The sequence below is a fragment of the Anoplolepis gracilipes genome, chromosome 1 (genome assembly GCF_047496725.1).
Source record: "Anoplolepis gracilipes chromosome 1, ASM4749672v1, whole genome shotgun sequence".
Classification (NCBI taxonomy): Eukaryota; Metazoa; Arthropoda; class Insecta; order Hymenoptera; family Formicidae; genus Anoplolepis; species Anoplolepis gracilipes.
In genome coordinates this window covers 9,770,523-9,785,990 of record NC_132970.1, presented here as the reverse complement: position 1 = coordinate 9,785,990, position 15,468 = coordinate 9,770,523, and the positions used below count along the sequence as shown (strand labels likewise).

Below are 15,468 nucleotides of genomic sequence, written 5' to 3'. Positions count from 1 at the left end.
ATCGCACATATTTTCTTGGTGCATTCGCTAGACTGTGGATTAATTCTTATTCATCAATTATTTCAGATAATCAATAGTGTGTAGCACTGTTAATAAATTGCTTTATTTCGATATACGCAATAATTTCGTTATACGGGACAACGTTTTTCATGTTGTATATGCGCAAATTGATAAAAAAAGAGGCACGATTAACACATGCGTATTGTTTTCTCAGGTGAATTTGCAGCGAATTTTATTTCTCTAACAGCTATTTGAACCTTTTTCTGAATCTGATTATCTCGTGCGATGATTCCTTTTTTATTGTGAAATTATGAAATCCTCGGATGTTTTTTTTAAATCATAATTATCATATCGATGCACTCCTAGATCCTTCCATTAATCTGACCAGGGAGATAAGATTGCGTTATAATGGCATTGACGCGCTCACTTATATGATAACCAATTCTGAAAATTTAATCGACTATTCTTCGATGCTTACGCGATGCTTACGTAGACAGGAAACGTAATTCCTAAATAAATTGAAATTAATGAAACTGTTTTTATTAGTTCATGACGCAATTTTTTCGGAATTCTTATTCTTTATACATTCTCTAAAATATCTACGGACTAATATATGTAATTTACTTAGAAATTGCTTTAAAAAACATCTTTAAGAAAAAGAATTTATAAAGCCAATTAGACAGGAAAATATACATATAAATTCAATAATTTTTAATTGTAAAATTTCGATATTTAAATTTTTTAAAATATAAAAATACAATTTATTGTATCAAAGTCGAATTAAACGGCATAAAAAATTCAATGATTTTAAATTACAAAGATCCAAAATTCTAAATTACCAAAAACAAAAAATTCTAAAAATTTTTATACATACAGCTATATTTATTTTAAAAAATTTTAAATTGCTGAAAAAAATTTTAAATTTAATGATTTCAGAATCTGAAAACTCCAAGAATCAAATGGCGTAAAAAATCGAAAAATTGAGAGATCTAATTCAAAGATTCTTAAGAACCCACCCAGCATACAAAAAAAAAATCCAAACATTTAACCACCCCCTCGTCCTCCCTCAGGAAGTTCACGTAGTGCGTTTGCGTGGTCATCTAAAACTCCATATACCAAAGATAGAGTCTGACATCATCATCCATACAGTCGGATCGAACGAATGATAAACATATGTATTTATGCACAATGTCCTCGTACACGGAAGGTTTCAGTTTATCACTTATATACAACTGTCAATCGATCGATCGATGCACCCATGCTACAAACATAAGATTTTCTTTGTCTTTCTGCTATTTCCTCTTATTTCTTTATATGTATATATACATCTAAATGGTTATGTCTTTATTAGATGCGTTCACTTGTATCCACGAAAAAATAAAGAGGTGTAATTTATATTAAGGTAGCACCAAATTTTTAAATAAAACTCTTTTAAAACATATAGATTTCGCTTTTTTCTTTTTTGACTAATAATTATACGAGAATGTCAATATGTGTATGAATAGTTAACTATGAACATTTTCATTCTTTTACTGCTTGAAGATATGTAATATTCGCGAAAATCCAAAGAGAAAGAGAGAGAGAGAGAGAGGGGGGAGGGGGAGAGAAAGGGAGAGGGGGAGAGAGAAAGGGAGAGGGGGGAGAGAGGGGAGAGAGAGGGAGGGAGAGAGGGGGGAGAGAGAGAGAGAGGGAGAGAGAGAGGGAGAGATCTATTTAAGTAAGATACACAGATTCTCAAAGATAAAAACATTGATATGAAGATAACCAAAGCATCATAATAAAATCATTGTTTATTTCGTTGTAATAAAATCATTAAGAATCATAATTTAAAAAATTGCGAAGCTCAAAAAACGTAACATTGATATTAATTGTGTACGCCGTATTCGGCGATATACAACGATGATTAAACATTGTTAATGATCATATCAGTTATCTCACTTGTGACGTCAGAATCGAGAAAACAAGCGAAACAAGTTCCAAGTTCCTTGGAACAATTAATTTTTATTTAATGAAACTATCGCATAGCATGATAAAGCAGATTTAACATATCAGAAACTTTATTATTAAACTGACATATTACATTTTTCATAAAAAGAACCAAAAAAATACTCAAAAAATATGTATAATAATTTTCATTATTTTTAGTTTTTTAATGAAAGTGTAACTTTAGGTTTTCCGAGTTTTCCGCAATTTTTTTCATATCTTATTTCTTAAAAAATCGGGTCTTTGACATATTTACAAATCTACTTTGTCGATGTATAACGTTAAAAATTCAATTATTTTGACGTATTTATTTAAGTTAACGATGTGAGACTGTGCTAAACGAGTAGAAAAAAGCGTTCATATTTTTCATGATTTCTCGATATTTTTGAATCGTAGGTGCGTATTACCATAGTGGATTTATTGTTTGCCAAGAATAATGGCGATTTACACGAGCTCGGATACGGCAGCTTATAGAAACACGTAACACCCGCTGCTGCTGCTGATAAGGCGTCTTTGTACATATGTACTATATCGGTAGAAACGTCACGAAACCAGCCTGATAAAATACGATTCGCTCAAGTACGATGTATAAGATAATACGCGCTATATAGTGTGTCTTGCAATTATCAACAGAATGAAAGCTTTGAAATAATGTTCACTCGAGAGAGAGAGAGAGAGAGAGAGAGAGAGAGAGAGAGAGAGAGTGTGTTTTTTCTCGATCTTTCACTAAATTTTCTAATTTACTATTATATAAATCCAATTATAATTACATTTTATATATTCAATTAACATTCTACATATAATAAAATTTAAGGACAAATAAGAGCCACGTGGATTTCTTAAACAATTTTCCTAAGAGCGTTGAGAAGAATACATATATGAAACATGCATATACGTGTCATCGCCAGATTTGGCATCGAAGGGGAGATTCACAACTTTTCGTTACAGAGGTTTATTCATCGGAATGCTAAACATACTAATAAGCAAAATATAATTACTTTATAAATGCATGTATGAAAAACATTACTTGCGCCCTACACCATTAAGGGCTCTTATTTGCTCTTAACTATCGAATTTTATTGTATTATATTTATTGTATTATATTGTATTATATTTATACACAGGAGTTTGTAATTATTTAGTGTTAATGATACATGTTTATATTTATATCAAAATTCTATTTGTGATTTTGACAATGCAAAATTCATTTACAGCACATAAAATACGACAAGTTTTGTGGAATTCAATAATAATAAAAAAGCTCAATAAAATTTCACACACAAATGTAATTGAGGAAAAATTAAAAAAATTTTTTAAAATATTTCATAGTCAAAAATATATAATAGCACATTATTAAGAAAAATTTTTCACATAAAACAAAATTGATAAAAGTTATATAAGACTTTAATATTTGTATGTGATAGAGATTTAGCATTATTTCCTTAATGATGATATATTTAAGAATTTTATCATCACTTTAAGAAAAAGCAAGTCATTCTTCAAGAGAAAATCATGCTCCGATAAATAAAAAACAATTATTTTATTATATTATATAATTTAAATTATAATTTTATATTTTCCAAAGTTAAAATGTTTAAAGCGTTTAAATTTTTAGGAAAATTCAAAATAATTAAAAAATCTAAAAATTGAAAGATATAAATATTTTAAAACGTGAGTAAACATCAAGACAGAATATAAATTCAAAGATCTTGATATAAAATTTAAAAATTTAAGAAATTTAAGACTAAATATGTATGAATACTATAATCTTTCGCTCTAGGTCTAAAGATTCAAAAAGTTAAAAATCAGCTTAAAATCTTTCGATTTTTTACCAAAAATAAAAGATTAAAAAGTCGATAATTGTAAATTAATAAATTATCCAGTTTATCTATTCTATTATAAATTTAATAAAAAAACATGACTCACCGTCGATGGGTCGAAATCGAAAATTCTTGAGCCTCGGCAATGTTGCAGGAGAACAGACTCTCGTTAGAACTGGCATCTCGCTAACTTCTCTGGGTGACGATCGGCCAGAAATTCCGTCTGAAAATGATTTCAAGTCCGAAACAGCCACACGCTTTGGTGATCTCTCTGTGATGCCAGTGGCCTCTACAAAAAAAGAAAAAAACGCAAACGTAAGTATATATATATATACATCCTTTGTTTGAGTTGATTGACTGCGTGCAATCTCCTGACGTGGACGATGGTGCGTCATCGTCAGATGTCATCGTGTGTGTGTATGCGCGCGTGTCATTATTCCAGTATGCGGATTGCAAAACTTTTCGCGACGATGTTTAACCGCGACAGCACTTTTTTAATAAACGATGGCGATATCATTACACAGCATTATCTATACTTTCCATGAACCAACAAATATGTCAGATAGATACATGTATATCTTACACAACTTTCGCTACTACAGATCGTTTCTACATTATTAATATTAATTATTAATTTAAATTTTAGCTATTTCGGCTAGAAGTTTAGTCGAGAAAATTTTGTTAAATGTTGTAACTTGGTAATGCAATTTTTATGTCTTTATGCTATTGTTGCATCGTCAATGTAGTAAGAAAAAAAATTTATTTGTTATATGATCTACATATATATGTGAGAACATATATGTAATTACTTACGAAACGTATATATATGTACAAGCACATACAAATACGTAAGTTTTAAAATTCTTAAAAAATTTTGTATATAATCTCTGATAATTTTTAGTTACTTTATAAATTACATTTTTAGTATAAAACTGTCATTTTCAATTTATCTAATTAATATTGCACAAGGCGTGCTGTTCCAATTAAAATTTATCTCTTATTTTATTTTTTAATTTTATATATTCGGAATCATTCATTTTGTCGCGATGAATGCATATCCGGTAAATGTCAAGCTATCAAGAATGAGCGACCCAAAATTATAGCTATGAGTCATACAATTGATAATCAATCGCAGAAAAGCCAATACTTGCAAAATACCTTGACCTCATTTTTCCTTAAAGTACAGTTTTCTCTTTAAAAAAGGATGATTGCTGCCGTTAACTAAGAGAAATCACTTTTCAAATGTAGATAACCATTTTAATATAAAAATAGCGTTAGAAGAATTCTAAAATTGATTTAAAAGTAATTTTATCTCTTTTTATTTTTTAATAGACTATCAAACTTTAACAAAGGAAAAAAGAAAAAAGAGTTAAATTATATAAACAATGGTAAAATGATAATAATCTGTATATATAAAAGTGAAAATATTTTCATATCGTGAGATGTAATTGTTTTTATATAAAAACATATTTTTATATATTTATATATTTAAATAAATACATTTATATATAAATATGATTATAAATTTGACATTTGTACAAAGAGGCATTTATTGCTTAAAATGCTATAGCAATATATAAAATAAAATAAAATAAATAAACATATTTTTAAAAGAGATACAAAGCCTAGAAATGTCATATATTCTAATTTAAAGTTACATGAATAATAAATTAATAAATAAAAAAAGGATGTAAAAAGAAAAACAAAATAATAATTTGTACTGATTTACAAATGTATATAACTTCTGTTTTAAGATTATATGTCACAATTTTTCAAAAGTAAATCACGAATTCAAATGTCATGAGAAAATTGTTGCCCTGTTGCATTATGATATATGCACATACATTATATACAAAATCTCTCTCACTTTATACATAATTTTATAAATTCTTTCTTCTAATTCTGAAAAAAATAAATAATAATAATTGATTCTTTTTTTCATTTTATAAATAAACTTTACATTGTATGACGTAAAAGTGCAAACTTTTGCAATAACTTTTTAGGTTAAAATTTCTCGAAACTTTTATGTTATATTTTTCGATATATATAAAACGCGACTTATCTCTTTAGAAGTTTTATTATAGCACTACTCGGATAAACTTTTTATATAGAGTATACGTTACACAGATTTTTATATATTATACTATATATACTATATATTATATAGTGTACATTACTTATCACGTGAATTGTCAATATGTCACACTTACCGGGCGACAGCGATCTCTTGACAGGCGACGCTCTCGCGGCACGATGGCTCACAATTGACTGTGCCGCGCCGTCGCAGCCAGCTGCCGATATCTTGGCGCTCATCCTCGCCGCGCGAGGTCGGCTTCCGGCGATCCTGATTCACGTACCAGGAAGTTCAGTCCGGAGGACGACGTAGGAGCATACCGGCGCGTCAAGTCACGAGGTGACGGTCCGCTGCTACCTTTCCAAGTGCCAGTCGAGATTGACTCACGCTGACCTGCAAAAATACCTGTTAGAATAGCCAATAGTCAATGAGACGACAGGCTGATGAAAAAACCGTGTCTATCCGATCATTTCAACGAGCTTCGGTCAAGTTGCTCAAAGAGAGACACGTTATTTTTTTTTCTTTTTCTTTTTCTAACGCTTTTCATAAAATAGAATATACTTCATTTTCTTGTAATCTACTGTTTTTGTAAAACAAAAGGATAATTACTAGTCTTCTCTTTAACTCTTACGTGTTTGTATATATTAATAACTGCTGTAAGAAAATACAGAAATTTTAAATTATATATGAAGAATGCAAAAAGCTTATTTCTCCTACAATCCTTTTTTTTTTTATAGAACATATGACCTTTCGCTTTGAGTCGTAAAATATTATCTAAAAAATTAAAATACAGAAGGAGACGGGAGGAGCGTTGACTTGTCGAGAGAACCTTGAAGAAGAAGGAACAGGAAGAACTCGAGAGAATCAAGGCGATCCACAATTTCTCGTTTGTTCGTTTTGGCGGTTTAATTTATTACAGTAAGCTGCAGATCGAAGGAGAACGAAAAACTGCGAATCCATCGGACGTTAAACGCACGCCTTGAACGCGGTGCTGATAATAGCGACGCTCGATATATCTCGATAGGAAGGGGTGTCGTGGAGAAAAGGAGAACATAGTTCTCGCACACCTGCGCAGCGTCATGTATACGTGTGTGTATTTAAATAGCGTTTAGCCTCGAAGTGAAAACGCAAGGCTGCGGCAAGGACTCGCGGCGCCATTATCGTGATGTACACGACACACGACAGAAAGAAAGACAATCGAAGTTCTCTTGCGAGAGCAAAATAAGTCTATTTTAGTACCGTGAGATAAGTGCGCCTTTATATCGGGTATCTGGATGCGAGCGTCAGATAATACGCAAAAAGAAAAAGAAATTAGTATCATTGTAGACTGTAATTGACGGTAAAATTACGGATTAGAAAACAAATCTTGAATCGAGACGCAGATTTTACAACTGTAAAAATTTCTTTCTCTATTTTTATTTTCCGATTTATTAATCTTATTCTAAAGTTCTCTCGTGACGTTCTGACGCGACAAAACGCGGAAATTTCCTTTTTTTAAGAATAAAAATTTAGACGTACATTATTATGGCGGTTTCAAGTGAAACAGATTTGATTTCTAAATGAGATTAATTTGCTATGAACATATGTTTGACTGAAAATTGATTTTGAATCTAATATAAATAATGTACATCCTTTTTTGTTGCTATTTTGGCTTCAAGACACACGATTTTTTTACCTTAATTAACCAATCAAACACTTAGTCAAAATATTTCATTGACTAATCTTACTATTAAACGAAATGTATAACGTCATTAATCGTCTTCACTTAAAAACGTTATTAAAATTCATTTAATCGCGTTGAAATAGAAAAAAAAATAAATTTAAAAAATAAAAGGTTTACAAACAATCGCTAAAAATTCACTAAAAAAATCAAAAGAGAAAAACCATAAGTTTAATCGCGTACATTTCACAAATGTCTTATATTCCTCGATGATTTTTCTGTATTTACATCTTCGATTAATCCGTCTTCGTAGATTAAGCTCAGGCACTCGAAATTATCATTCGGACACGATTGCTCGACGATTTGATCTTGACACGAACATGCATGGCCCCGTCGACGCTGTCACCGAGGACACGACTGTGCTGGAAGTGTTGCCTGCAACGCGGCACTCCTCGTATGTACACGGTGTCCTAGGTAACCCGCCGTCGCCTACGCAGAATTGTAGCCGCAAGCTCGCGTGGATACATGCGCGCGCGGATCGTGTATAAGAGCGAGTATCGAATCGATTTCTTCACCTGCCTTACCAGAGTTTCTCAATACTCTAAGTGTCTTAATATTAATATTTGCAACAGTGCGAGATTATTATATTAAAGTTTGTAATTGTAGCTCGATTATTGAAAAAAAATCATATGAAACGAACAAAATCTTGTAAAAGAAAAAGGAATTTTAAAATTTCACGTTATGCGATCTTTTTTTCGTAAAATAGATATTTAAAAAATTTAACAGTATATTCCCAATCGCATGTTTTAATTTTATTATTATGTTCTAAAGGTCCTGCGCATCAAATTTTAGAAGGAATTTGTCTCAAATTTAAAAATATTTGGCTCTCTCTGCAGATGAAACGTAGTGCCTCTTTTCTGCATTTGAAACTGATTCAGACATTTGAGAGAAAAATAAAACAGAAGATTACAAACAAAAATAAAGTACAGAAATTTTCTCTGAGAAAATTGAAGTTGAATTGAAATAACATATTTTCAAAATTCATATATATTCTACGAGTTCTCTACATAGCGAACCGCCAAAATTTACCTTATTTCATATTAATTGTAAAGTGACAATATGGGTACCACTGGTGAGCACAACGATCCAATCTGCTTCCGTATTTAGCGAAACGCGTTTATGCCGTGGCATTACTTCACCCTTTGCGAGTACATCGTATTTAGATTATATCGATTACCGTTGCGCGTCATAGCTTGACCTACTTGTAACACGCGGACGTTCTTATACATATCCATATATATAATATATAGCGAGGCATTTAACCCTTAACTGTACCACGACGAAAAAAACTCATCACGTACCACGCTACGCGAACGTCATAGATTCAAACAGATCAGAAAACAAAATTTTACATATCCGCGTAATTTTATTTATGTATTAAGTACACATTAAGCGAGAAAATCAATATTTTTAGTAGTGAAAGAAAATGTGTAAAACGACTTATCATGTACTATCTTGTAGACATTTAATCAAGTTACAACTTTATCACTGTCTTTATTGGTTTAGAATCTATTCTAATCTGCTTATTAAAAATAAAATTTAAACTTTCCAACAACTTTCGTGTTTTAATTATATTCCATTCTTTCAAAGAATTTTTCCGCGTGAAGAAACAACAAAAAAAAAACATCATATTAATAATGCTTTACGAATCTTAATTTTAAAGCATTAAACATTAAAATGTGTATTAAGCATTTCAAATAATATGTTCAATAGTAATATGCAATCAATAAAAATCAAATTAAACAATTGACAAAATAGAAAACGATATAAACAAAAAGGTTGCAATACTGTTAAAAATCTGCTTACATTATTTCCAGCGATCTATCTTCCGCAAAGATAGATATTTTAACGCAAAATTGAAAAAAAAATTAATCGCTCAAAATAAAAAAAAAAACGTATTCAATACATATATTAATTTTTAAATTTAAGGAACTTGTTTAGTTCAACGAAAACGTCGCATTAAAAATATATGCTTTTCAACACAATAACATGTATCGTAAAAAAATAACATTACCTAATAAAATGATTATAAATAAAAACACGTGCATAAATGTAAAACAAAAAAACAAACGTAAAATGTATCGTAAAAACAAACATAATATCTGAATAAAACTAAACAAAATAAAAATAAACTTATAATTGTATCACATTTAAAGAATTACGCGATTCTACATTTTTGCAGATTTTGTTATGCCGTAACAATGTAAAATATATTCGCATACGTAGGAATAATTTGATCAGAAAAGCGACCGGAAAATCCGGACAGAGTGGTTTATACTCAACTTGCTGTGCAAACTGCAACATCTGCGCGCCGAGATTGTCCTCAATGGAGAACTTCTCGAAATTGCGCATGAACGTGTCTTCCAGACCGGAAACATAAAGACTGAATGAATTCGACGTGTCTTTACTGAACGAGTTTTCCTTAGCAGCATAGTCGATGCACACATCGCAATTAACGTGCACACGCAAACATTCGTCGAGTAGAAATTCACAGACGCGTTTAAATGCGCTTTTCTCGGGCAGTAAATCGATGTCACGATAGTTCGTCACTGTGACACTTAAAGCTATTTGAGTAACAATGGGTTGAACTGTATCAGTTTGAAGAGACGATGTCGACAACGCTATTCGCTTGAACATTCTCCGTGCGTTCGCAGCGGAATTGTCTGCACTTGAATGCTCGAGAAGGTGCTTGCTTACAAGATTCTTGAACGCGCGAGTAAATAAGATGGGTGTGGGTTTAACGCGATTTCCGCTTTGTCGTCTAATAGAACAGAAGACGCGCTCGATGCCCTCCTGATTCAATTTTCTCGTGCGAAGAAAAAGGATCTGATGCTCTTTCAACGTACTCCACAATTGGATAACCGCGTTGATCGTGATTTGCCAACGATCGAAGGATTTCATTGATTTCACGCACACGCCATTTGCGTCGATCACTCTGATCGATTTCAGGAAGTCAAGCGTTCGCTGCAAGAAGGACATCTCGTGCACACTACCCGTGAAAGCTTGACTAAAATCCTTAGTAGTAGTCTTACAATTAGGTAATACAGAGGAGTTCAGGATGTCAAATAGCTGATCAAAAGTGTGTACAAATTCCACCGTTCCAATCGCTTTCAACGGAAACTCACCAGACGCGATATGCGCGCTCAAACCTGCAGCCATGCTACTGCTAAATACTTGAACGGCATACTTGGTTTCCGTTTTTTGACGTCTACTAGGTTCGAGATGACCCACAGACAATTTAGAAACCAGCGGCAATCTCATTTGACTGTCACGTCTGAACAACAGTTCGATATCCGTCCATGAGGCTCTTTTTTCACGAAAGCGGAGTTCGTGACTCATGAAGATATTTCTAGTCACTCTTATTAGACGAGGGACATCGAAGATGTAAAATATTTTCTCGCCATTTACCAGAAAAAACGAATGTTCCACGGAAATTTCTAATTGCCGCGACAGTCGTAAAAATGTTGGTGCCGTTCCTGTGATCAAAGCGTGCACAGTCGCGCCGATGCTTTTTAATTTAATTATCGCCTGAAATATCAGATCTTTTATGATATTGGCACAAGTGCTGCCATAAAAATAGTAAGCGACAGGCTGTTCCCAATCACCGGTGAGGCTACGCGCCATTATCACCAGAGCCTTTCTCGCCAGTGTGCGCCGTTTCTCCACACCGATATCATGGAAGCCGACGATTCTGTCACGCGATAGATTGTAAAAGAGATACGGTTTCAGTCGCATTTCACTTACACACAAGCAGCAAAGTCTTTCTGTTGGTGGTAACGACTTCACCTTCAAATGCAATGCATTCAATACATTATCGTTTAAGCCGGGCGGTATGTCCCAGTTGCGAATATGTCTCCACAATTGACGTACAGTGGGCAACAAGCATAACGGTCGATAAAGTCGGTAGGCGCCCGAGGCTATAAGGAAAAACTCGAGTGCGGATTGCCTATTCGCGAAACTTCTTTTGGTCTTGCGTTTCTCACGAGCATCAATAAATGCAGATACTAATAGAGCGTAGTTACGTGGCAACAAATCCGTGCACGCTGCTTTAAACTGCTCCACCTTTGTGCAATGATCTTCATTTTCCACACAGAGCATTTTCGATCGCTTTGCAACCTGGTTATCGATATGAGTCTCAAGATTTTCTATTCGTCTCTTTTTTAAAAAGGAATCAATGTATACCCACGCTTCTGGCGTCTGTGTTGAAATGTGCCAACGTCTTCTTTTTAGGATTCTGCATAATATACCATAAATATATGATGATTAAATAATGTATCATAAATATATATGATTAAATTGATGTTTTTCCATAAATATCGCTAAATATTTTACTATTTTATCTTACTATTATATTTTATTATTTTATTAATTATTGAAACAAATTTTCACAAAAATCCTAACGTAATAACAAATAAATTCTTAGCTATAATAATAAATAATTCTCACCTGTCGCCATTTTCTTGCGTTGTATGAACTGATACTACTTTCGACGTTGTTGGCTCTAAAGAATCTACAGATGTTAAATCTATGACATATCTGTAAAAAAAGAATAAATATATTTAATATATAAATTATGCTACACATCAGTTCATCTTTTAAAATTGTTAACAAATTTACCCGTTATCGCATTCCGAAGATATTCGTGATGATGTCGGTGTTGTCGAGTCTGTACATATTTCTTTGACAAATTGTACGAGATGTACCTCTTCCTTAGGAATATTTCTGCCAACAAAAATATATATTACTTCCCTAAAGCATGTTACATAAGTCTATCTTTTTAAATTGTTATTAAATTTACCCGTGACATTCCCGAGATATTTGTGATGTCGGTGTTACAGAGTCTGTGCATACTTCTTTGACGAGTTGTGCCTCTGCCTTAGGAATATTTCTATTAACAAAAATATATTCCTCATAAAAAAATGTATTCATTTTTTTCGAAATTGTTATCACTAATATATATATTCTTTATTTTATTTATTGAATTGATGGCATATTTCTAACAAAGTTTAAATATTCAAATTATTCAATACTCGTGTAATCAAAAACAGAACATTGATATTAATATAAATGAAAAGTTAAAACTTACTTGTCCTCATACACTTGCTTTATAGATGCTCTTGGAAAAAGTACCTGTAACGGTGAAATTACAGTTGTGTCTCTGTAATCAAAAAGTTATATTACTTGATTAATAAAAAGATAATTATTATAATAATATAATAAAAATCAGCTCTGTACAAGATATGTGTTTATTCTACATTTATTGGATATATATAATACATATAATTAACAAAATTAACTGATTAATAATTTTCACGATTATCGTTAGTATGTCGTTATTCTTATCCTACATTTGGTAAATAAGGATAACAATATCCTAGCAGTACTATATACTGTATTCCAAAATGTAGTATTACTTTTATATTATAACAAAGTAAAAACTCACCTTTCAGTTTTTGTGGGATGTGTCAAACTCAATTGCGTTGACAAATTTGATGTTGAGTTTCTTGTAAAAAAATTAATTTATTAAATTATTATTATCCGATTCTTGTAGCAAAGAACAAAAAAGAAAATTCAATGCAAACTCACCTAGTTCTACTCTCTGGCTTCAAAAATATAGTTACAAAAGAAATCGGTTGTATCAAGTCTGTAGATTTATTACTGAAAAACAATTACATTTTATCCATCTTAAATGATTTTTGTATTAAATTTTTTTTTTCAATTGTTTCAAGAATAGTAAAATAATAACTAAAAAATACACATTTACAAAAATATTTACTCACTTTCCTGCCTGCATTGGTTTTAAAAATATTGATGGTATAGCTTCTTTACTAAGATAAATTCTTCCCTCTATATTTCGAAACATTTCTACTCGAAAATGCAAGTGGCATAAACGATAGTATTGGTTAGCATAATCTGGACCTATTGTCATCAAGTCCATTCTATTGCATGCTTTAATCCATTCTAACCATCTAAAATTATATAAAATTCTAATTTTTTAACAATAAACATAAGTAAAACTGGGAATATTCTAAAATAAGTCAAGGATAAAGCATGCTAATAAACGAGCTAGGTGTGAAATCTTAACATAAGAATGATTAAATAAATTTTAAATATAAAATAAAATACAATCAATAAATTTATTAAAATGTTTTAGTCTCACTTTAGGTCATCTTACTGCATTTAATGCCTGATGCCTTGCTCGTATTAGCCTGTTTTATCCTTTATTTATTCTAATTTTTAATATGAATTTAAGAGTGATATAATATGTATTAAATATACATAGAATAAAAATTTGAAGATATAATTCATGTATAGCACATTTAAGTAACATTCATTTTTATAATATTTATTAATATTTAATTATCATGTAAACACAAAATCTTTTAAGAATTTATAATTAAGAATGTAAAGATTTTTAAATCCATATTATGTTAAAAAGCAATAAGAAACAAATATGAATACAGACCTTTTTCTTTCTTTTGGAAATCGAAAGAAATGTCGCTTTGCTATTTTTATATTCAGCATACAACCAGGTGCACAGCACCAACGAGTGTTAGTTTCAGTCATCTTTTGACAAAATTTTAGTAATGTCACACTGCAATAAATTGTTCACGTAAAAACCTAAAATAAAAACAAAAAGCATATAATTATTGCAAATCCAATATTAGCTTCTGATATCCTATTTCGCATATTGTTAATAATGCAGGTATATTTTTATTCTCAATTCTACAGTAAATAATAATACTCATATAATTGAAATTTGATTCTTTAAAATAATTTTAATTTTCCTTAAGAATAATTCTCAAATTGCTTGTATATAAATAATCAAATACAAAGCTTTATCCTATTGACATTTATATTAGTTTTATACTAACATATATTTTATAGAATATATTTTTATACATTTAATATATATATTTATATGTGTATGTATACGTGTGTGTGAACAGTATATAATTATAAAATATAAGCTTCTTATGCAAGATTTACATTATATTTTAAAAGAAATACTAGTCTAAATACGAAATTCCTGAAAATTTAATTGTTACTTTCCTAAAACGATTGATATTGCCAGAATGTTTCTTTTTCAATCATTCACTTATTCGTTACAGCAAAATCCAGATTCGATAAATTCTCATACAATCTGTTAAAATAAAAAAAAGAGATTCTAGACAGACGATACTTACGTGAAAGATAGGTCCTTGCAAATACAATATATGTTGCGAGCATATAAACTCGTACGAAATTTGGATCACGTCAATATTTACATTCTCTAAATTGCATACTTCGATATGGATAGATCTTTATACTTTTCGACGTCCATATGTATTTCTTCTCTTGAACTTTTCCGAGATAAACGAAAAACGACGAAACAATCTGTTCGAGTCCGCCAAATTGAACCATGCGAAAGTCTAACTTTAGACTTTCTATAGTAAAAAATATAGAAATCACAACTAAATATGTAAATTTTTAAGAAAGAGAAATAAAAGAACCGGAAAATTAAGAAAGTAATACAGAAAAATATATTTTGCAACAAATAAGGCACAATGATGCCTCGCATGATGTACATATTTTACATGCTATTAGCCGATCGTAACAAACTGATCTGATTGGTTGGATTTTTGTATACGTACGTGCCACTAGCCAATTATCGTTTACACTTAATTCGCGTAATTTCTAGATTGGTTGTATTTTAAATTCGCAATGCGTTGATGCTTTAACCCGCTAAAAAACACTAATTTGAAAATTTACTGTAATCAAAAAAATTTTATCTTTTGTCGTGACAATTTTATTTATATTCGATTTCAGTTAATCTTAACTATTTTCTATGTACACTTTAGTAATATATATATAAATTAAGATTTGTATAT

The 15,468-nt window shown here is 31.0% G+C and overlaps 2 protein-coding genes across 2 annotated transcripts in view; both read right to left on the bottom strand.

The window, feature by feature from the left end:
* LOC140671906 (dual specificity protein phosphatase 10) overlaps positions 1-7,984 on the bottom strand; it is a 37,614-nt gene extending 29,630 nt beyond the window's left edge. Inside the window, exons 1-3 of the mRNA XM_072903626.1 lie at positions 7,781-7,984; positions 6,014-6,270; positions 3,910-4,092 (exon numbers count right to left, since the gene is read on the bottom strand). Of these exons, the coding sequence (XP_072759727.1) occupies positions 3,910-4,092; positions 6,014-6,116 (286 nt within the window). The 5' untranslated portion in view covers positions 6,117-6,270; positions 7,781-7,984. The remainder of the gene's footprint in view (positions 1-3,909; positions 4,093-6,013; positions 6,271-7,780) is intronic.
* Positions 7,985-8,943: 959 nt separating this feature from the next.
* On the bottom strand, positions 8,944-15,439 carry LOC140671897 (uncharacterized). Its single transcript, XM_072903614.1, has 10 exons — positions 14,785-15,439; positions 14,064-14,218; positions 13,378-13,566; positions 13,184-13,255; positions 13,041-13,100; positions 12,684-12,755; positions 12,396-12,485; positions 12,215-12,319; positions 12,044-12,133; positions 8,944-11,831 (listed from the first exon to the last, which is right to left on the bottom strand). Exons 2-10 carry the CDS (start codon positions 14,162-14,164, stop codon positions 9,731-9,733), a joined length of 2,880 nt encoding a protein of 959 aa, XP_072759715.1. The 5' UTR covers positions 14,165-14,218; positions 14,785-15,439; the 3' UTR covers positions 8,944-9,730.
* Between the last annotated feature and the right edge of the window lie 29 nt (positions 15,440-15,468).

Excerpts from the sequence above, each read along its gene's own strand:
- LOC140671897 (XM_072903614.1), bottom strand. The coding sequence starts at position 14,164 with ATGACTGAAACTAACACTCGTTGGTGCTGTGCACCTGGTTGTATGCTG. Across the intron at positions 13,256-13,377 it reads AAACCAATGCAGGCAGGAAA|TAATAAATCTACAGACTTGA; the intron begins GTGAGTAAATAT and ends ATTGTTTTTCAG. Across the intron at positions 12,320-12,395 it reads ATATCTCGGGAATGTCACGG|AAATATTCCTAAGGAAGAGG; the intron begins GTAAATTTAATA and ends TTTTGTTGGCAG.